At 50.1% G+C, this 22746-nt stretch overlaps 1 protein-coding gene across 2 annotated transcripts; it reads right to left on the reverse strand.

Moving 5' to 3' along the window:
* Window positions 1–253: 253 nt before the first annotated feature.
* LOC109738837 (uncharacterized) lies at window positions 254–3810 on the reverse strand. Of its 2 annotated transcripts, none has more exons than XM_020297941.3 (6): window positions 3585–3810; window positions 3083–3208; window positions 1474–1658; window positions 1197–1394; window positions 1032–1091; window positions 254–669 (listed from the first exon to the last, which is right to left on the reverse strand). In XM_020297941.3, exons 2-6 carry the CDS (start codon window positions 3204–3206, stop codon window positions 529–531), a joined length of 708 nt encoding a protein of 235 aa, XP_020153530.1. In that variant the 5' UTR covers window positions 3207–3208; window positions 3585–3810; the 3' UTR covers window positions 254–528. The 2 variants fall into 2 exon arrangements, with proteins under 2 accessions (XP_020153530.1, XP_040259378.1); XM_040403444.3 differs by having other exon boundaries at window positions 3353–3730.
* Window positions 3811–22746: the final 18936 nt, after the last annotated feature.

The raw sequence follows: 22746 nt of genomic DNA on the forward strand, positions 1-22746 counted from the left end.
AAATCTAACGTTCGTAGTTACTCCCAACTCTGGAGAATTAAGGGCATCTGGTGCTATTCTGCCCTTGAATGGATTCTATATCTAACACTTTCAGTTTCTTCAGTTCACTTCTAACTCTGGAGAATTTAATGTGAATTGAAATGTGTATTTCTGGTACCAAGTATGTTAACAACCCAATCTCATCAATCCAGGATTACCTTCCCAATAAAAATTGCTTCACTTGCTAATGCCAAAGCAAGACATGAACACTGAATAATAGTACCATCATGACTGGATATATAGCCAGTAGATACAATGTGATGTAACTTTCACAATTGCTCAGTATGCTGCTCCGAGAAGATTATGTGCTGAGCAAATGAATGATAGTACAGCTGCTGGCTTGCTGCATAAACTTCAGAGAGCAGAGCTCAAATTGTACAGACAAACCCTCGCACAACCAAGTTTCATAGCTTGGCAGTGCTTGAGCAAAATACAGGAGGAACATTTACAGGCTTCTTTGCCCCTGTATGATCCCTACATATTTGTTCTTCACAAAGCGGCGGAGAGAGGAATGGTTGCTTGCATGCCTGTTTTACAGGCATGTGTCGCAAAGCAGACGTCCGTCGTCTCAAGGAACTCCTGGGTCTTCACCAGAATCAGTGGGATGTAGTCAAGGACAAGCCTCTTGCACTGAGAAAATAAAAACAAAAGCAGACACGAGCAGAACAAAACTAGTTAGATACATTGCAAAGCGTCAAAATCGTCAGAAGGTTTATGTGTACCATTCAGTTGGTTTACAGAAATAGTTATCTAGGTTTTGAAGCATATCAAGTGATCACGAACATCTAAAGTTCTAAAGAGCCTGAATCCGTAAAGAACTGTGGCATTGAACTGTTTACTTCCAGAAGAATTAGGAGAGTTCAGGGTGTCTTGATTATTTCTGTTGCACAAACGACCACGAAAACTAGTTGATCCTGTGATATTTTCTCATTTAACTACAGGCAGATTCATCTGTCCTCCGGTATCTACGACTGTTTCTGAACTTAACTCACCTGCGGTTCGTAGTTCTTCGCCTTGCTGCATGTTTTGAAAAGAAGCCCGACTATCTCCAGCTGCAAAAAATCGTGACACCCACAAGAAAGCATTAGCCATGTGCAAAGTACAAGCCAACCATTGCACAGAAGATCGGTAACTGTGATTGGCAACATGACAGTTACCTTGGTGTTGGGATCCTTAAGCATCATAAGAACTTCAACAAGAACATGATGGCATAGACCACAGGCATCCCCTCGTGTGGACGACCGAGTCGCCGCCCCCTTTGGGCAGAGGTGCGCTGATTCACATAACTCCTCAGGTTTAACTACAGAAACCTCCAAGAAGAACACGGGAATGTAGTAGTCGACCAGCGTGATGCACTGCGAGAAGATGAAAGCCAGTCAGTTTACTGAACTCTGAACTGTGCTATCCTAGGCAGGCATTGTCATTTAACCACACCTGCTGTCTTAGAGGACCAAGGCTTGCACACGTGTGGTGGAGGGCACTGAGAATCTCGGCCTGTGTTTCGTTTTGTCGCAGGTAGATCAGAGCTTCGGTTGAGTATTGCTCACATAGTACACACAGCTTTCCGTTTGCCGAAGTTAATCCTGACCCTTTGCTTGCAACAGGGAAGCTCTCCTGGGCTGAAATGATCACAAGTCATAAGGTCAGACCAGTCAAAAAAAAAAAGTCATAAGGTCAGCACTCAACAGTGGAACTTGAATTTTTACAAGGAGAGGGATGTTTAGCTGAAGATGTGGTGAGCATAATTTGTCACAGCAGGATCACAGTTATCTTTATGAGTAGCTATAAGCGAAAGTTCAGACTGGCAGAATCAGTGAATGGAAGCAGAGTTTACATGCCCTAATTGTGACTACTTCCAGCTAAATATATGTAATAGACAGCAACTCAGCAAGTAAAGCAATTCTTAGTTTCTTACAATACAGGCATCAGAAACGTGATTCATGTGTCTTTGCAACATAGATCAAAGCAGAAAACTAGATGCACGATTATTTATGGACAGTGTTCTGGTCAAAAATTAAGTAGCAGTTCCTATCATAAGGTGAACACTCAAAAACAGTGGAACTTTAATTTTTGCGAGGAGAAGGTCGTTTAGCTGAAGATGTGGTGAGCATAACTTATCACATCTGGATCTGAGTTTTCTTCTTGAGAAACCATAAGTGAGAATTCAGACTTTTAGAATCACTGAATGGAAGCAGAATAACATGCCTTAATTGTGACTACTGCTAACTACAGATATCTAATAAGCAGTGGGTACACAATTCATAGTTTGTACAACACAGGCATCAACAACACAATTCATACTTGTATGTGTGTGTGCAACTCAGATGAAACAGAAAAATAGACGCAGAATTATTTCTGGTAAGTAGATGCAGGATTATTTAGGGACAGTCTTCTGGTCAAAAATAAAAGGACAGTCTTCTGGTAAAAAAATTCAGTTGCAGTTCTTATCATAAGGTGAACACTAGGAAATAGTGGAACTTTAATTTTTGCAAGGAAAGGGGTGTTCAGCTGGAGATGTGGTGAGCATAATTTATCACATCTGGATCTGAGTTTTCTTCATGAGAAACCATAAGTGAGAAATCAGACTTTCAGAATCAGTGAACTGGAAGCAGAATAACATGCCCTAATTGTGACTACTACTAGCTAAAGATATCAAGTAATAAGCAGTGGGTACACAATTCATAGTTTGTACAACACAGGCATCAACAACACAATTCATACTTGTATGTGTCTGTGCAACCCAGATGAAACAGAAAAATAGACGCAGAATTATTTCTGGAATCAGCACAAAACCAAATTGAGAGATAGTACTCCATTAGTATTTTGGTCAAAATTAAGTAGCTGTTCTTCATACATATGTTTCAGATGGTTTTCGAGCAAGTATTTTCCAGAAAAGTGGATTGGTGGCACACAACTACTGCACTCGGTCGATCTACCTAGCATTATCAGCATGGATGCCACTGAGACATGAACAGAAACTCTTGGATAACAAACAAGAACAACCAGTACGAGCATTCAATCTTGTAATAAATCCACAACTTACTCAGTATGCAGGCATATCGATCTGCGCTCCTCATATATGCATCTCTGCTCTCTGCGAGCGCGGCCGAAAAGGCCAGCCCGAGCAGCACAAACGCCAGCCTCCTCGTCGAGCTCGCCATCGCCATGCCTGCTCACAAGTTTGCCAGAGCACAGTTAATTTGGAGACTCAGAACAGAAAACAGGGAGATGTCCCAACATCTGAAGGCTAGAATGCACGCAACAGCTAACCCCAATTCCTAAAAAGTCAACACATGCATATCTGCGCACACACGTTTTGAGCACCAGATTCAGCAAGACTTGTTCCTGTGGCACCGCCAGAACAAGCTTCCGTCCCCACGCCAGAACAAGGCCCGACGAGATCCAAAAACGTGCAGTGGATGCTACTCGAATCGAGCCTCGCTCGGTAGATGCAGGATGAACATGGGGGTCCAACCCAACCGGGAAGGGCGGAGCAAATCAGCTAGTAGTAAATATTCTCTCAGGGGAATCGCGGAGTAGCTCACCTGGTTGACTCGCTCTGCGGCCGCTCCCCTCTGCGTCTGATTTGCTCTTGGAACGGGGGAGGGCAGCTCGGGGAGTAAAAGCTCCACGAGGTTAGCTGAAGCCCTGTCCTGACTCCTGAGGATGGATGGATGGATGGAAGCGGCGAAGAAGACAACCTTTTCTTTTCTTACAAGGTAGTAACTGTAAAAGAACTGAATTGTGTGGTTTGTTGTAGGCGTAGTAGCTTGCCCTTTTTCGTGAGTTTTTATCCAGCTAGCAAAGTGGTCTATTAATCATCCGTCATGCTTTATTTTTTTGAACTTTGTATATGAAGTGAGATTACATAAATTTTGAAATACATTCGGATTATCTATTTATTATTTTTATGACATAACTATTAGTAAAAGAAAATCTTATCCTAAAGAATATTAATGCAAATATAGCAATTGCAGCCTATTTTAAATAATATTTTATTAAAATTTAATGGTATTATACGCTTTAATATCAAAAAAGATATTTAGCAGTGTAAATCCCTCGATTTCTTTATACTTCAAATCATTGTTAATGAAATCGTTAACTGGTAGCTGCTCGGTTGGCTGGCGAGTAGGGGATTAGTAGGCTAATTTGCAAGTCAATCGGCCATTTAAACAATTTATCACTCGATGATCCTATGGGTAGGGATTAATCGGCAACTTAACTGGTTAATCGGATGAATTCATGAACATGGCTTCAAGTACACGTCAAACTGTTACATCAATTGATCTTAAAGTTTGGTTGATATTAATTCCATTTTATCTTAACCAATTTTTTTGTTGTCTATTTTTTGTTAGAATTAGACTTCTACTGTTTGTCTAACTTTAAAACAACTATTTTGTCAGGAACGCCTTTTCTATGGATTTTTTAAATAATAATAAAGTTAAAATTTCTAGTAAATTAAATTATGTGTGTTAATGATTGGTTTTTGTTCATAAATATGACAGATACATATCTTTAGTAAAGATAAGATATTTATGACATTGTAGATTAATAATTAAGAAAATGTATAGCAAGCATTCTATTTTGATCATCGTCACACCTTACACATCCTATCTAGCACACCACATCTTGAATAGAGAAATATGAGTCAACCATTCCTTTGTCTGAGCGCTTAAATGTGTATGAGATTAAAGCCCAAATCATAAGCCGGCCAATCATTTGTATATGATATTAATTTGATATGTAATTTTTGTACGTGATATTGAGAAAGTCTTTAAGTTAATCAAAGAACTATGAAGATTATTTTCTAGATCTTACACTGTTTTTTGGCCAATTTGAAATCTGGACACTACAATATCATTCCCACTGTGATTAACAAAAATTAAATAATTTTATTAGTCACTATCTTCAGATATGTTCTCATCTCTACTCGTAAAAGGGGACTTGAGGCTTCCGTTCCACGTTTTTTTTCTGCATCACCTCCTGAAAGATCGAGGATGTCGCCTAGAGGGGGGGGGGGGTGGTGAATAGGCGCTTTAAAATAATTATGGTTTAGGCTTGAACAAATGCGGAATACTACAACAACTAGGCTCACCTATGTGCACCAACAACTTATGCTAAGCAAGATAAACAACTATGTGATAGCAAGATATATAACATGAAACATTATGACTATCACAAAGTAAAGTGCATAAGTAAAGGACTCGGGTAAGAGATAACCGAGGCACGCGGAGACGACGATATATCCCGAAGTTCACACCCTTGCGGATGCTAATCTCCGTTTGAAGTGGTGTGGAGGCACAATGCTCCCCAAGAAGTCACTAGGGCCACCATAATCTCCTCACGCCCTCGCACAATGCAAGATGCCGTGATTCCACTAAGGGTCCCTTGAGGGCGGTCACCGAACCCATACAAATGGAGACCCTTGGGGGTGGTCACCGAACTCGTACACTTTGGCAACCCTTGGGGGCGGTCACCGGTACCCGTCAAATTGCTCGGGGCAATCTCCACAACCTAATTGGAGACCCCGACGCTTGCCCGGAGCTTTGCACCACAATGATTGAGTTCCGAACACCACCAACCGTCTAGGGCGCCCAAGCACCCAAGAGTAATAAGCTTCTCAACTTGTAACTTCCACGTATCACTGTGCAGAACTCAAACCGATGCACCAAATGCAATGGCAAGGGCACATGGAGTGCCCAAGTACTTCTCTCCCAAATCCCACCAAAGCAACTAATGCTAGGGAGGAAAATGAGAGGAAGAACAAGAAGGAGAACACCAAGAACTCCAAGATCTAGATCCAAGGGGTTCCCGTCATATAGAGGAGAAAGTGATTGGTGGAAATGTGGATCTAGATCTCCCCTCTCCCCCCCTAAAAAAACTAGCAAGAATCCATGGAGGGATTGAGAGATAGCAAGCTTGAAGAAGGTCAACAATGGGGGAAGAACACGAGCTCAAAGGATAAGTTTCACTGGAGAAAAGACCCCCTTTTATAGGTGGGAAAAAATCCAACCGTTATGCTCACAGCCCGCACAGAGCGGTACTACCGCTCATGGGAGCGGTACTACCGCTAGGGCGGTGGAAGACCTTTGAAAAACAACAGCGAGGAGGCAAAAGGCCAGTAGAACCTCCGGAGAGGTACTACCGCTCGTCCCCATGGTACTACCGCTAGGGGTAGCGATACTACTGCTTGCGAGCGGTACTAAAAAAATGCATCCGTGCCTACCACCGCTGGACTTCAAACGAGATTTTGGTCCGGAGCGGAAGTAGCCACGGTAGTAGACGCGGTAGTACCACTCTAGAGTGGTAGTAAAAAATTACATCCGCTCCAAGCGGTAGTAGCCGCGGTAGTACCGCTGCAGCCTTTTAAGGACACCAAAACTGCCACAACTTCTGCAAACAGACTTAGAATTCAGCGAAACCAAGTTTGTTGGAAAGCTAACGACATGGGCTAACACAATATTGGTAGAGATAATAATAAGAAGCAAATGATAAAAGGACCATAAGAAAATGGTGAGAACCCTTCCTCAAATAAGACCGGTAAATCCCCAACACCGAAAACGCAATAGAAGAAGCATATGAAATCCGTTTTCGATATACTAGAGCTTGTCACGAAGATAACCACAAGCTCTAAAACCTCAAAAAGAGAAAATACAAATAAGAATCAAGAAAGATGATGCAAGGATGCAATGGTTTGAGCTCTCGACGAACGATACGATCAAGCTACTCACTTGAGAGCCCACCTTGATAGTACGGCTATCGATCTTATAACCCGGTCTCCAAACTATCACCATGAGACCGGTAAAATAGAAAACCTATCAAGGGCAAGCCTTTGCCTTGCACGAAGTCCACTAGAGCTAGATGATGACGATCTTGACTCCCTCAAGTTGGACCACCTTTCTTGATTGCGTTCACTCGATGAAGACTAGTTGATTGCTTCCCCATACTCCACTATGGGCGAGCCACTCTTTGGCACATCTTCACAAGTCCATTGACACCACAGTGAACGGCAAGCTTCAAGGATGATATCTTCGTGATGCTCCACTTGAACTTGCACACCGCAATCTTGATGACGATCACCACTTGATGTCATCCTCCATGGGTTGTATGAGATCTTCCTCTTGATGCAAACCCATGGAAACAAACCTAACCCCACATAGAACTCACACGTAGATCATGGGTTAGTACACAAAGCATAATGGAAAATGCTTACCATACCATGGGATCACTTGATCCCTCTCGGTACATCTTCTATGCTTTGTAAGTTGATCAACTTGATTCACTCTTGACTTAGTCTTGATCAACCTTGAACCTTTCCAACTCTCTTCATTTGGATGATGCCTTGAAGGTAAGCATGAATGATCACACAATCTTCTTCTTTTTCTTCAAGACATGCTTGCAATAAGCTCAACTCTCACATGACCAATCTTTGGATAATTCCTTAATAGCACCTTGGTCAACACATAAACTCCTTGAAACCAACACATGGACTTCAAGAAATGCCTATGGACAAATCCTTCAAATATAACTCAATGCAACCATTAGTCCATAAAGAATGCCATCAATTACCAAAACCACACATGGGGGCACTGCATGTCCTTTCAATCTCCCCCATTTTGGTAATTGATGACAATCACTTTCAAGAGAGTATATATAAGGATTTATGCATTACCATGCAATGCAACAGCTAATAATGCATGCATATGAAATGAAAATGCTTAGGAACAAAACCAAAGCAAGAAGAAATAACTCTATAAACTTCTCCACAAAACTCTCTGAAACTTCTCCCCCATTGGCACCGATTGCCAAAACGGGCGAAAAGCTAAGAAAGCCAATATAAATTGTGGTCCTCCATAAATTGTGTATTTCTCAACAAGAGAGTGGAATTCAATACACATATCCAAAGGTAAATACTTGGAGGAAGACAAACTATATTGAGGCACAAAGATTGCTAAAGAATGATATGCCACAAAGACATAACAAAGAGACACACAAGCAATCAAGCAATCAAAAGATACCAATTGAAGCCAGCAATCAAAGGATATCGATTGAACCAACTAGACCAAAGATCCTATGAGCCACATGAATAAAGGATATTATGATATGAGCAAAGGAGTGTTCTAAAGAAACTAGAGAAGCTCCCCATGATTTGTGCACAAATAAGAATTTTTGTATTTGGATACAAAGTGCACAGAATAGGATCATAGCTCACCCAGAATCAATAGAAACTTACAACAAGTGCAAGTGAGCATAAAGGAAACAAAGCCTAGCACTTGCAACAAACACATGGTTGAGCAACATGTAAAAGAGGCAACTTAAGAATAGGCTCAACCAAAAAGATATGTGTGAGTCATGGCAAAGCACTTGAGAAGACTAACATAAGGATGAGCATTAAGCATCAACATAGTCTTGGATAAATGAGATACAAGGTGCAAGACATGTCCTTCCCACACACACACAACAAGCAAAAGAATACACAAGCTTACTAAAAAGCGAAATAACAACCCAGCTTGTGACAACCCATGGTGCAGATAGAAAATGAAAGCCTCATCAAAATGAGGGATACCAATTAAGATGGCAAAAGCCTCGTCAAGACAAGCATGAGGAAAATAATCTTCACCACACAAGAGTGCATCAAGATGCAACGAGATAAGATATGCACTCAAGGAAAAAGCTTTCACGGAGCCACCAACGAAATAATCATGAGAAAGAAACGGTGGACGTAAAAGAAAGGGATATCAACTAGTTATGCAACTTTTCTCAAGTGTATAAGATTCTAGGTAGATGAAGATCATGATGATATCAATCCACAAAGAAGGATATACACACGAAATAGTTAAAAAGGAAATAACAAGATATACACAAGGAAGCCATAAATATACCAATAAGATATTTGCTTGAAAGCATAGCACATGGCTTAGATATGGTCTTATTGTATATAAATGAATTCCTACTACACAACCATCAAACACATCACAACTAGCAACATGAGATCATCGTTGAGATGCTTTGAGAAAGGAAACAAGTATCACAAGATGGAATGAAAATCATGCCAAGATGCAACCTACACAAGGTTGAATGCAAGAAAAGAATGCATGGATAGATACTTGTTACCGAGATATCATTGAAAGGATGTAGAAGGAACCAATTGAAGGTAGTAGATAGTAGTTCATTGAGCATCCTAGCTTGACTCCAATAAGCACATGGTGACACCACCTTCCTTGTGAGTGAGCCGAGCATCCAATGCATCTCCAATTGTTCCTAGAACAACAACACAAACAAAATGGTACCCAAACACATTGGGACCAAGGAGTTAGAGAACCAACAATACATAAGACAAACTCCACATAAATATGTGCATATAGATATGAAAATGAATTTCATGCACATCTCATCCAATTTGAGACTTGGTGGATTTTCCCCTATATATTGGGTCAAAGAAAGAAAGCATGCCAAAGAAACTACCTGAAGTTAATATGAATGATCAAGACTTTCAAGAACCGATACCAATTGACAAAGAAATACCACGTGAAGAAAAGAAACCAAATGAATAAATCATCACTTGGAGGATATCACTTGAAAGATTCATCAAGGAATGAGATATCCATTGAAACACACAAAAAGAGAGATATCGAACTCCCAAAAGAGAGGATGGTTCCAAACAAACCAAGCCCTCTACTAAGTTTCATGATGGCACAAAGTACCAAAAAGAAACAGCTTGCCTTCCACCAACACACACTTGATAAAGATCACAAGATGAGAGTTTTATAGAAAATAGGATAGCTCCTCCAAGAGTAGTGCATTATAGAGAATTTGCATTTGAATACAAAATGCACAAGGTGGGATAACCACTTTCACTATATCTAGAAAACACTAGACAAGATCAAGAAATTAACAAGATCCACAAGTGGTATGGAAGACAACGGGAGTTGACACAATCCTTGGCAAGAGATAAGGCAAATAAAAGCAAAGGCCAATGTAAAGATGGTCAACAATTTCTACCACATAAATGATTACCAATCACTAGTACAACGATGTGCTATACAAACGGTTTTTAACCCCTTTTCGCGACGGCATTTGGAACCGTCGCCTAGTGAGAGACGACGATAGGGGGGGTCCTTCCCACACGACCCAGAGACCATCGGGGATATTCCCTCCTTGTCGGAGTAATGGGCCACGGGTAGCCTAACCCGAGCCCCAGAACCTTTCAAGACATCGGGGCCGGCTGCGCCCCTCAAGACGTCAAGATAGAGAGCCGCCTTCTGGCGGCCGGCTGGTCGAACGGCCGACTGCCAGAAGAAGGCCATGCTCAGGAAGGCGGCTCCAAGACGGGCCGACTCCTGGCAAGCGGCCTCCAGAGAGGCCGGCTCCCAGCAGTCGGCCCATGGCACCCTCAAAGTCTGCGCCCCCATTAAGAAGACAAGACAGGGTGAGGCTACAGTGTAGCCCATCCCCCCGTATCCAGGGCCGGACGTGGCCACAGTGCTCCGTACAGGCGGAGATCTCCGCCCGGCGCGACACTGTTGCCACTCCGCCCCTGACGTCACTCCTGTCAGACGGAGCCCCGCTCCCACGACCGCCTGTCGGTATGGCCTGAAGACGGCGGGCCCTACCGGACAGCGAGAGCCCGAAAGACGGCGGAAGCCTCACCAGTCGGACCCGAGGGAGGCCGGCTCCCAGCAGGCGGCCCGTTCCTTCCTCGGGGCCCGTGCACCATTAACCAGATAAGACTCGGAGTGGCTACAGTGATCCCCCACCAGGCGGCGGGACTGTAGCCACGCTCCCCTGACCAAACGTGCGTCATTAGCATCACAGCTACAGTAATCAGCAGCCGGCAAGACCCGCGAGTGGCGGGAGCGGCCTATCGGCGCCGTACCGGACCAGCCGGCGGGGCCCACCAGGCGACGGGCCCCAGCAGCCGGCGGAGAAGCCGGCGACCAGAGAGACTGACAGCCGGGTCCTACACCCAGCCGGATTACCATTGTACCCATGGGGGGTAGGCCTTTATAAACCCCCAAGGCACCCATGCAAAGGGTTGGAACCTGTTAGAGTTAGACCTACACCTAGGGGAAGAGGAGAGCAAGCCGTACCTTCTTCTACCTCTAGCATATAGCTTGAGGAGCACCATTGTACTCACTAGTGCCTTAGTGATCATGCGGAGACCCCGCAGAGCAGGACTAGGGGTGTTATCTCTTAGGAGAGCCCCAAACCTGGGTAAAGTGCGCCGGCGTTCGTGTCTACGCCTCATCCCGCTTCCAGGCACCGGCGACGTTCTACTCGCTCCCACCATGATAAGCCACCCATTGGCATATGTCGCACCCAACCCCCGACATTTGGCGCCCACCATGGGGCGAGGTGCACCGTCTCCCGAAGACCTGTTCTGGACGGGAACCTTGTTCCTTCCTGGCGAGCGCAGCCAGCCCGGCACGCCAGACGACGTCTGCGCCGACACGATGCACGGTGCGGAGGTCGCCTGTGTGGCGAGCAGCCTCGCCGATCTTATCGGTGAGATTCGCCTCTCTGACGAGCCCGCGTCTAATGCGGGCACCGATGGCCCCGAGAGCCGCCTCGTGCGCCTCCTCGATCAGCTTCATGTCACCAGCGAGCCTGCTGTTGACTTGGAGTCGGTCGGCTCCACCGACCCGATGTTGGTCGACTCCGACACGGCGTCGCTCGACGCGTTCCTCACCAGCGTGGTGGTCTATGACGAGCCGCTTCCTCGCGCAGACAGCGGCGGCAACACCGTCACGGAAGTGCTCGTCACCAGCCACGGTGAGCACTCTGGCGGAGGTGGCTAGGATCCGCTGCAGGCGGTGATGCAAGACATGGCTGCGCCTATCCCAAAAGACGCCAACGCCGAGACGCTGGAAGCACGCCGCGTCCAGCTCTTCGAGAGCACCAACCGGCTGGCCAGCATGAGACGCCTTTCGGAGGCCTACCAGCGGGAGATGGACCGTGCCGTCGGAGGCACGCCGGCTCCTGGTGGGCCTAGCCGCATTGGCTTGATCCGGCAGCGTGGCGCGACCATCGCCAGCATGTTTGGGACAGATCGTCCCGTCTACGCCACGCCTGCAGAGAACATACGAGCTGCCCAGGCGGCAGCAGACGAGCTAGACAAGCTCGAGGGCCACAAGCGTCGCCACATGACGGAGCGAGTCCAGCAGCTCCTTGACGCGGCTGCTGAGCAGCAAGATGCCGGGTGCCGCACTGAAGCGCCCAACCGGCGAAACGACGACCCGCCTCCTCGCCGAGACCAAGGCGCAACATCCCGGACGCCGACTGGTGGCGTCCGCGATAGAAGAGACAAGGAGCCGGCTGCTAGCCACAGCCGGACTCGCATCACCATCGAGCGCAACCAAGACGACCGCCCAAGAGCAATGCAGCGACGAGACGACTGTCCGCCTCCTCCTCCCCGTAGGGAGAGGCGCATTTCCCCGCCACCTGTTGATCACCCATCACTCAGCGACCGCCTTGGCCGCCGAGAAGGAATCAGAGAAAACGATGCCCGCCACCGGATCGATCGCCTCAACCGATCCCTGGCGCTAGAAGAAGAAGATGAGCTGGGTCCGCATTGATTCGGCCCCCGCATCCGAGACGAACCTTTCCCCAAAGGGTTCACGCTCCCGAGAGATACACCCAAGTACACCGGCTCCGTGAAGCCGGAGGACTGGCTGGTCGACTACTCCACAGCCGTCAACATCGCGAACGGCAACAAGCGCGTTGCCGTGAAATACGTTCCGCTCATGCTCCAGGGCACGGCCCGAACATGGCTGAACAGCCTGAAGCCCCGCAGCATCAACAGCTGGGTTGATTTCACCGAAGCCTTCATCCGCAACTTCACCAACACGTACAAGCGGCCGCCCAAACCTCGCCAGCTCTCCTTGTGCGTCCAAGGCCCCAACGAGTCAACTCGTGACTACCTCACGCGCTGGGCCGAGCTGCGCAACTCTTGCGAGGGCGTGCACGAGGTGCAGGCCATCGATTACTTCACTGCCGGGTGCCGAGAGGGCACCCTCCTCAAGCACAAGCTCCTCTGCGACGAGCCGGCGACCCTCGACGAACTGCTGATTATAGCAGACAAGTACGCCACAGCCGACTCCTCCATGAAGGCAGAGATCCAAGTTAATGCGTCGGGCAAGGTGGCGCCTCAAGCTCCTCGGACCCCGGCTGGTGACACCAGCCGGCGACAGCAACCAAACGACAACAAGCGCAAGGCCATGCAGCCGGCCTCCATGAGCCGGCAGGTGGCAACAGTCAAAGATCAGCAGCCGGAAGGGCAGCCTCCTCCCAAGCGCGAGAAGGGCGGCAAGTCCAACTGGTTGCCCGCCTTCTCATACGAGCAGACCCTTGATGCACCCTGCAAGTTCCACAGCGGCGCGAAGCCGTCCAACCACACCACTCGGAAGTGCCACTGGCTCACCAGGATCGCCAAGGGTGATGGACTCCAGCCCCCTCCGCCTGCCGGCCCGCAGCCTCCTCCTCCTCAGCAGCCGGCGGTTCGGCCAGTCGGCGTGATACAAGAAGAATACCCTGAGGAGCATGGAGCTTATGTCGTGTTCACCAGCGTGGCCGACGACAGGCGTAGCAGACGGCAGCAGCAACAAGAAGTAAATGCAGTAGCATCAGAGACCCCCGAATTCATGCATTGGTCTGAGAAGCCCATCAGCTGGAGTAGAGCCGACCACCCGGAGGTGATGCCCAATCCCGGCTCTTATGCGTTGGTGTTGGATGCCACCTTTTCCACGGAGAGGCGAGCTGCTCGCTTCTCCCGAGTTCTAATAGATGGCGGCAGTAGCATCAACATCCTGTACAAGGATACCATGGAAAAGTTGGGAATCAAGCAGAGACATCTTTAACCCAGCCGGACTGTTTTCCATGGCATTGTTCCAGGCCTTTCCTGCTCAAAGGAAAAAGCCAAGGAGCAGAAAGCAAGGAAAGATAGAACTCGGTGAGCATATTTACATATCAAAAGGCCCTTGGCCAGCATTCAACAGAAGTTTGAAATACACCCCGCGGGTGGAATTGTGCGAAGTTAACAAAGTTTGTTGAGACTGATAAGCAGGAAAAAACAAAGATAAATTGGCAGCCTAGGGAACAACAGACGGGCTCGGTGGAACGGTGGAGTCGGTGGTGCCGGTTGGTCGCCTTTAGTAGCAGCCGGCTCGCTCGGGCGTGGCTCGTTGCTGGAGGCGCGGTCGAGCTGAGGCTGGCCGTCGGCTCCGACCTCTGGCGCCTCCTCTTCACCTTCCTCCTCCTCATCGTCTTCTTCCTCGCCGCTGGAGTCGATCACCTCAGCCGAGTCCTCGCCGTCCTCCGGGTTCAGCCTGAACCACTCTGGTGGTGCCTCGGCACCGTTCTCGGCCCGCTCCGGGATGAAGATGCTGGTGTTGGTGTACTCGGCGATTGCTGCCGCCCGCTTGACAAGATCATCCTCCACTGCCACCAGCTCCTCCTGGGCCTCCTGTCGAAACGTGGTCAACTGGGCTAGATTTAGCCCAGGGTACCACGCCTTGATGAACTCCAAGGCCCGGCGTGCTCCAGCCCGGGCCGAGGAGCCCTTCCAGGCCTCAAGACGGCCGGCCGCTACCTCCAGCCAATCGGCAGTCCGACTAGGAGTGCGCGGTGCCGGCATGTCCGGCCACAGGGTGGAAATAGCCTGTGCCCCGACATGCTGAAGACGGCGCATCATCCGATGAGCCGGCCGAAGACGGGCCTGGATGCTGAGGAGCTGCTCGCTAAGGGTCTGGGGGGCGTCGGCAGCAATCTGCGCACCTTCCGCCCTCCGACCTTCGCGATCAGCCTCGATGGCTTGATTGGCGGCGTCAGAGTGACTAGGGAAGAAGTCTGCTCAAAACGGAAAGCAAAAGAGCCAAAGTTAGGGACAAGAGGCCGGCTTGGTCAGCAGCCGGCAGCCCGAAGAAGAAAAAAGAGGGAAGCTCACCGTCGACCATGTCTTCAATCTCGCCGAAGCCGGCAGTTAGCATCGTCTCCTTGTCGGTCCAGGCGGAGCGTTCGGTCTCAAACTTAGCAAGGAGACCGGTCTTCTTGTCCTCCGCCTCCTTCTGGGTCTTCTTGAGAAGCTCCGCTTGCTCCGCCAGTTGCGTGACCAGCCGGTCACGCTCTTCGGTCAGCTTGCTGCAGTCCGCCTCCTTGGCACGAAGCGCGGTGTTGGCATCGCCCAGCTGCTGCTGCAGGGCGGCGTTGGCCTCTGCAAAAGTAGAAGAGGAAAAGGATATCAACAATCAACAAAGAGAGACGTGGTTGCCGGGAAGATCCGGCCCGACTGCTCACCAGTCGGCCCGAATCTCGGGGACTACAGCCTGCGGGTGCGCCAGTGCGCCCCCGCGAAGAAAGAAGTTATCAAATATCAACAGACAAGAAGAACAGTTGCCAGGAAGATCCGGCCCGACTGCTCAGCAGTCGGCCCGAATCTCGGGGACTACAACCCGCGGGTGCGCCAGCGCGCCCCCGCAGTGAAAGAAAAAGACTTACTCCGGCTCTCCGACAAGTCGACGGTCCGTTGATCCAAATCCTGGACTTTGGAGTTGAAGGCGGCTGCATGGAGGTTGTGATAATCCTGCAGCAAAGATATCAGACAATATTAGTACTCGAAGCTTGCCAATTAGAGTTCCGAGCCGCCTGCTCAGCAGCCGGCCCGAAACTCGGGGACTACACCCAGTGGGTGTGCTGGTGCGCCCCCACGGAGCAATACAAGAATTAAAAACAAAAAAGCAAGAAGCATACCCGGACGGCTGCTCGTGACTCCAGGAACGCATTGTTGTTTGAGTGCATCAGCTTCGGCGCAGAGCTTGGCCTGGACGTCCAGGATCGCCTTGTTTAAAGGGCCCGTCCCGCCTCCCTGCACCCACCCAGTGGGCGCAGCGCTGGTCGCCTCGGCGTCCGGGATTGAAGAGCTCGCGGCGGCGGCCTCCAGCGGGCGTGGCACCGAAGCCGCCTTTGCGAACTGGCGGCGCGTCGGGGTGCGGACCTCAGGAGTTGGGCCCGCCATTTCGTCTCCGGCTATTGACACCGGCGGATCAGCCGGCTGCTTGTCTTGCGCCTCCTAAGAAGGTGGTGGCGGGGGCACGATTACGTCCGGCATGACGACATCGCCGCCGTTCCTCTCCATGATCGGGTGATCGTCGCCGGCTCCCCCAGTCGGCGCCGCGAATTCTGGCGGCGGCAGCGCGGAGTTCAGGGGGGTGACGAATATCGTTGACTGGAGGCACGCGTCCTCTTCGGCCTGCTCCTTCGCCGCGGTAGTGGCCTCGGCCTCCGCCAGCTTCTTCAAAGCGGCGGCCTCCGCCTTGTCTGCCCCCGCCTTCTCCAGGCGGGCGGCCTCCTGCTCCTCGCGCGCCTCCCGAAGGTCGGCGGCCGGATCGATTCGCCGGATGGTGGTAGAGGTCTCCGCCGACCCAACGATGGAGGCGGCGACCGACTTCTCGAGAGAGAGCGGAGCCCTAAATCAAGAAAATAAAGCAAAGGAAGTTCAGAAAGAATCAACGAGAAAGAAGAGCACAAGGAAAAGAAACTTACGCCGACACCATAGGAGGCGCCTTTGGGAGCTTCTGGTACTTGGCCGCCTTCGCTGCGGCCTCTTTCCGCCTGGTCGCGGCGGTCGGATTCTTGGCCTTCTTCGGCGCGCTGCCGAACAAGACGGCGCCTTGCTTACGCTTGCGCGTGCCGCCTCGAGCAGACGGCTCGACGGAGGGGCCCGCATCCGCCCTGCTGGCGCCCCGAGCTGGGCGTGGCTCGTCTTCCTCCTCGTCATCGTCAGGCCAAGTCTCGATGCCGCCTTCCTCGGAGCCGCCTGCTTCGTAGATGCCGCCTGTCGCAGTGTCCTCCAAGGCGGCCGCCCCAAGTCGGGGTCGTCCGGTCCGGCTGGTAGTCGCCGCCCGCCCCTACGATGGCGGCCGTCGCATCCGACATGTAGATCTGTTTCAAGTGGCGAGAGGCCGGCTGATCAAGACCGAGATCAAGACTAAGACAAGTATCAAAAAGAAAGAATTGGAAACTTACTGCGGGCGGCGGGTCGGCGCGGGAATATGGCCGCTTGCCGAAGCTCCAAGACCCCTCCAGCTTGAAGCCGGAGATCTTGTTCACCAAGTTTGCGACCTCGGCAGCCGGCATCTCCTTGGTGCTCAGCCGGCACGGGTCGCGATGCCCGCTCATCCGGCTGATCAGGTGCGGCTGGCCTTGGAGCGGGAGAACCCGACGCGCAACGAAGGCAACCAACAAGTCGGTCGCCTTGAGGCCCTCGGTGTTGGTTAGCTCTCGGAGTCGTTGGATGGCGGCGGTGCCATCTGCCGATACCGGTTTCGGCTTGTAGCCCCAGCTGGCCCGAGGCTCAGCCGGCGGACCGGCTACATAAGCCGGCAGGTTGATGAAGTCGACGGCCGGGTCGACGTTCTCCACGTAGAAGTAAGATTGCTGCCACATCTTGACCGACTGTGGCAGCTTGATGGTGGGGAAGGCGTTCTTCAACGACGGCCGGCGAACCGCGATGAAGGCACCGCACTGGGCAGCCACCTCCCGGACGGAGGTGCCCAGCTTGGTGTAGAAGAATGCTCCCCACAGCTCGATGGTGGGGAGGATGCCGAGATAGCCTTCGCACAATGTGACGAAGGCGGCTAGGGGCATCACGGTGTTGGGCGTGAGATGATGAGGCTGGAGGTGATAGAATTCAAGAAATGAATGGAGGAAGCCGCTCGCCGGCAGGCTGAAGCCGCGGATGAAGTGCGAGCGGAAGACGACCCGCTCGCCCTCCCCTGGCGCCAGCGAGATCTCCCCCTCCGGCGGCACGCGCGCCTTCACGTAGCCTGCGCCGGGAAGACGCCGCGTCTCGCGGAGGAAGGTGATGTGATCCTCGTTGACGTTCGATCCATCCCAGTCTCCTCCCCGCTCACGCGCCATGGAGAGCTCGACGGAGGAAATGGCGCGGCCGGGGAGATGAGAATGGGGCAGGGCCAAGAGGGCTCGGGGCGGACGAACTCGACGGAGGCGAGCTACGGCAGCGCTCCGGCCTGGCTCGGGGGCGCTGCGGCGGGAGGAAGAAGAAGGAGGCAAGAGCGGGGTGGAGGGGCGCGCGTGCTCCGCCGCTCCCTCTCCTCCCCCTACTTATAGCCTGCGGGCGTGAAGCCGAGGGGGCGGGCATGGGATCGTGGGGATTAACTGTGCCCACGACCCCACCTTTACCGCGCGAGTTACTGCGCGCAGTAACTCCGCGGGGAAACTCAACCGACCGCCTCGGCCGCAGCGGATCCGCTCGCGTGCCGAGGCCCGGTGGTGGCGGGCCCAGCCCGCAGTCACGTCCCATCACGCGCATGGGCTGGCAGGCTGGCCCGGCTGGAAGGCGCCACGTGGCGCGCCCACGATAGGCGGCGGGCCTAGAAGCTTAGCAAGCACGCCACCTAGTTCCCGCCGTTACATTCGAAATTCCAGATAGATCCGACTGGACGTAGCCGACTCCCCTTAGGCGGCTTGGCAGGAGTCGGATGAAGCTTCCACCCATAGCACCCGGAGGAGGAAACTGTTGAGGCTTCTCGGCTCCTCAGCCGCGGCGCCTCACCAGCTTCGGGGACTACTGTCGGAGTAATGGGCCACGGGTAGCCTAACCCAAGCCCCAGAACCTTTCAAGACACCGGGGCCGGCTGCGCCCCTCAAGACGTCAAGATAGAGCGCCGCCTTCTGGCGGCCGGCTGCCAGAAGACGGCCATGCTCAGGAAGGCGGCTCCAAGACGGGCCGACTCCTGGCAAGCGGCCGGCTCCCAACAGTCGGCCCATGGCGCCCTCAAAGTCTGCGCCCCCATTAAGAAGACAAGACAGGGTGAGGCTACAGTGTAGACCATCCCCCCGTATCCAGGGCCGGGCGTGGCCACAGTGCTCCGTATAGGCGGAGATCTCCGCCCGGCGCGGCACTGTTGCCACTCCGCCCCTGACGTCACTCCTGTCAGACGGAGCCCCGCTCCCACGACCGCCTGTCGGTACGGCCTGAAGACGGCGGGCCCTATCGGACAGCGAGAGCCTGAAAGACGGCGGAAGCCTCACCAGTCGGACCCGAGGGAGGCCGGCTCCCAGTAGGCGGCCCATTCCTTCCTCGGGGCCCGTGCACCATTAACGAGATAAGACCCGGAGTGGCTATAGTGATCCCCCACCAGGCGGCGGGACTGTAGCCACGCTCCCCTGACCAAACCTGCATCATTAGCATCACAACTACAGTAATCAGCAGCCGGCAAGACACGCGAGCGGCAGGAGCGGCCTGTCGGCACCGTACCGGACAAGCCGGCGACCAGAGAGACTGACAGCCGGGTCCTACACCCGGCCGGATTACCATTGTACCCCTGGGGGGTAGACCTATATAAACCCCCCAGGGCACCCATGCAAAGGGTTGGAACCTGTTAGAGTTAGACCTACACCTAGGGGAAGAGGAGAGCAAGCCCTGCCTTCTTCTACCTCAAGCATACAGCTCGAGGAGCACCATTGTACTCACTAGTGCCTTAGTGATCATGCGGAGACCCCGCAGAGCAGGACTAGGGGTGTTATCTCCTAGGAGAGCCCCGAACCTGGGTAAAGTGCGCTTCCAGGCACCGGCGACGTTCTACTCGCTCCCACCATAATAAGCCATCCATTGGCATATGTCGCACCCAACCCCCGACACTCCTGGCACACACGCTCGGCAAAATGAGTTCGTGTGCGACCGACGAGCGCTCAAATACGAAAATATGTACAGTAGAGCTAAAAAAATTATAATTATATAGGCGAAATTGTTTCCGGTCGCAAGTAGATCCCACACAGTCAGTCCCCGCTAAACGTTTCCTTTCGTATGTACATCCCACATAGTCGCTCCAAGGAAACCGTTTCCGTTCACAGGTACATCACACATAATTTTCCCCATTAATTCGTTTGTGATAGCGTTGCCATTGCACACGATATTAATAATATTATCGTTTGCGTTATTGAATGCATCACACATGGTGCGTAGAAGAAACTGTGTAGCAAAGGCTGTCCATCACACACAGTTTTTATGTGGTAAATGTTTGCGCCAGGTGGCCTAATGCAAACAGTTTTCAAGAGGATGTCGTGTGTGAATGTTCATTAATCTAACACGGTTTATTCCTAGAAACTGTGTGCTGTTGATTATCAATAATCGTTTGCAATAGAAAAACCCAATTAGCAGGTTAATTATCCGATTATTAATAATCCATTTATTAATCTAATTGGCATTTCATATTAAGCACACAATATATTTCATTTTCATAATTGAAATACATCAGAGTACAATATCATATAGCTTCAGCACTCAGCTATCCCATTACACAACTGCACCAGCACCAAGTTTCACATGCAACATCTATAACCTTTCGAAATTAGCATCATAGACGGTACATAGACAGATGTATCTCATGTGGAAAACTGCTGAAGCAGAAGGTGAATATTGAGCCTTCATTGATGTTGAAGGTCTTTGTAACTTTAGGCCAGTGCCTGAGGATGATTGACCGTCCATCCTTCGTCCTCTTCAGGAACACTTCAATATTGAACCGTGGGTGTTGTATGAATACCTTCCTCGCCTCCTAACCATACAGGTGGTTTGAGAGGTAATCATCAGTGAACTGCTTTGAAAAGGCCTGAAAACAAGGATGTGCATAAATATCTTCTCTATATTGGAAATGGGGCAAAGGAATAAAAAAGGCAAGGTATAATAGTTAGTACCATCCTGTAGTGAACTGATGTCTTCTTCATTGTGCAGACAAAGATCTTGTTGTTTTTTGTCGCTAATTCCTTTATCCTAACAATCTTTCTGAGTTTCTTGACTTGACTGATATTCATGGACAACTCATTTCCCCATATGCAAAAGGGTCGAATAGTGGGTCAAAACCTCTGACAGCAGGACCTACATGTGCATGACCAAATTGTTAAAAACCTAAATATTAGAAAGGTTCTTGCAATTGCACAATAATGTGCTATTAGACAACGGACCATGCACATGCTAACCTCGATTGTAAACCTCAGTGCTTCTCATTGTTTCCCTACAACACATATAAGGTAGTTAGTCATCAGGTTAAGTAAGGGTTCACATGCTATCAGTAAAATATGTTCATGAAAAATAAGCACATTGCAGATTCATCAGATTAATTCAAGCCACATGGAAAACCCATTTATCCAAACCAAGCATGATTAAGAACTAGGAAATATAGCACTTGTATATGTTTCTCATGTATTAAGTGCAACCAAATTCGATTTATTCCTCACATGCACAACAATACAAAATTCTACCCACGACAATTGGACATCGCATTGCAGAATTAAATCAAGCAGTTAACTAAACACCACAACAAATGAACCAAACATTAACTGAGCACCACATTGCACAATATAACATACTCCTAATAGAAGATCATACAGTTAACCAAACCAAGCATGCTTAACAACCTGGAAATATAGCAATTGTATTTGTTTCTCATGTATTTAGTACAACCAAATTCAATTTATTCCTCACATGGTATACAATAACAGAATGGACCCACAATAATTGAACATCGCATTGCAGAATTGAACCAAACAAAACAGTTAACAAAACACCACAACAAATGAACCAAACGTTAACTGAGCACCACATTGCACAATATAACATACTCCTAATAGAAGATCAGACAGTTAACCAAACCAAGCATGCTTAAAAACTTGGAAATATAGCAATTGTATTTGTTTCTCATGTATTTATTACAGCCAAATTTGATTTATTTCTCACATGGTATACAATAACAGAATGCACCCACAACAATTGAACATCGCATTGCAGAATTTAACCAAACAGCCAACCGCGTCGCGTCGTCGGCGCGCGAGGCGTCGACGGTGGCCTCGACGGTGAGGTGCTCCTCCAAGATCTAGGGGTCGACATGAATGGCAGCCATCGTGACCTCATCTGCACGTGCGGCCGCAATTTGCTTCTCCATTGCCAAATGCTCCTTGAGATCCTGGCTATACTGCGTGCACCATGGCTTAGGGCGGCGCTTATTTGGTAGAGGGGTCGGTGATTTGGGTGGAAGGTGTCGCGCCGGCGGTCGGGGCATGTGGGATGTGGAAGGAGGAGGAGGATGGGGGTCGGGTGTGGATTACCTGCCTGGATAGGCGAGGCCGAGCAGTGTGAAGGAGGGTCGCCGTCGAGGAGGCGGCGCTGCAAGCAAGGAGTGAAGGTTTCAACTTGGAAAGGAAGGCAGAAACAGGGGAAATGTGGCTTTTGGCAAGGGGGAGGGGGCGGGGAGGTAGATATTTTCGCGGAAGTCGAAATTTTGGAATCGCTTCAGCGAAAAATTTGGCGCGCAAAGTGTCATCAGACATGGTCCCTTATTAAGAACTGTGTACGATATGTGAACATCACAAACGATTCAGATATCTTAACCCGTGTGTGATGAGTTTGAACGTCAAAAATTTTGGTTCGAAATTTCCCTGGTTACAGTGGTCATCCACGTCATTGCATAATTTGGGTACACAAAGGAGACTACAGCACACCCACACTTCTTAATCGACCAAGTTCAGCAATTAAATAGAGCTAGCTGACCTAAACATTACTCTAACAAATTAAAGACCGGCGCTCTTAATTAAACAAAACAAAGAGTACTACTACGACTGGTGCTCGTCGATCTCCGCCGCCGCCTTCATGTCCATCTCGCGCCCGATGGTCTCCTGGGGAAGGGGCTCCATGGCATC

The sequence above is a fragment of the Aegilops tauschii genome, chromosome 3 (assembly GCF_002575655.3).
Source record: "Aegilops tauschii subsp. strangulata cultivar AL8/78 chromosome 3, Aet v6.0, whole genome shotgun sequence".
Classification (NCBI taxonomy): domain Eukaryota; kingdom Viridiplantae; phylum Streptophyta; class Magnoliopsida; order Poales; family Poaceae; genus Aegilops; species Aegilops tauschii.

Coding starts and splice junctions, on each gene's coding strand:
- LOC109738837 (XM_020297941.3), bottom strand. CDS start 3,206: ATGGCGATGGCGAGCTCGACGAGGAGGCTGGCGTTTGTGCTGCTCGGG. Junction 1,092..1,196: donor TTAAGGATCCCAACACCAAG/GTAACTGTCATG, acceptor GATTTTTTGCAG/CTGGAGATAGTCGGGCTTCT. Junction 670..1,031: donor CGAAGAACTACGAACCGCAG/GTGAGTTAAGTT, acceptor TTATTTTCTCAG/TGCAAGAGGCTTGTCCTTGA.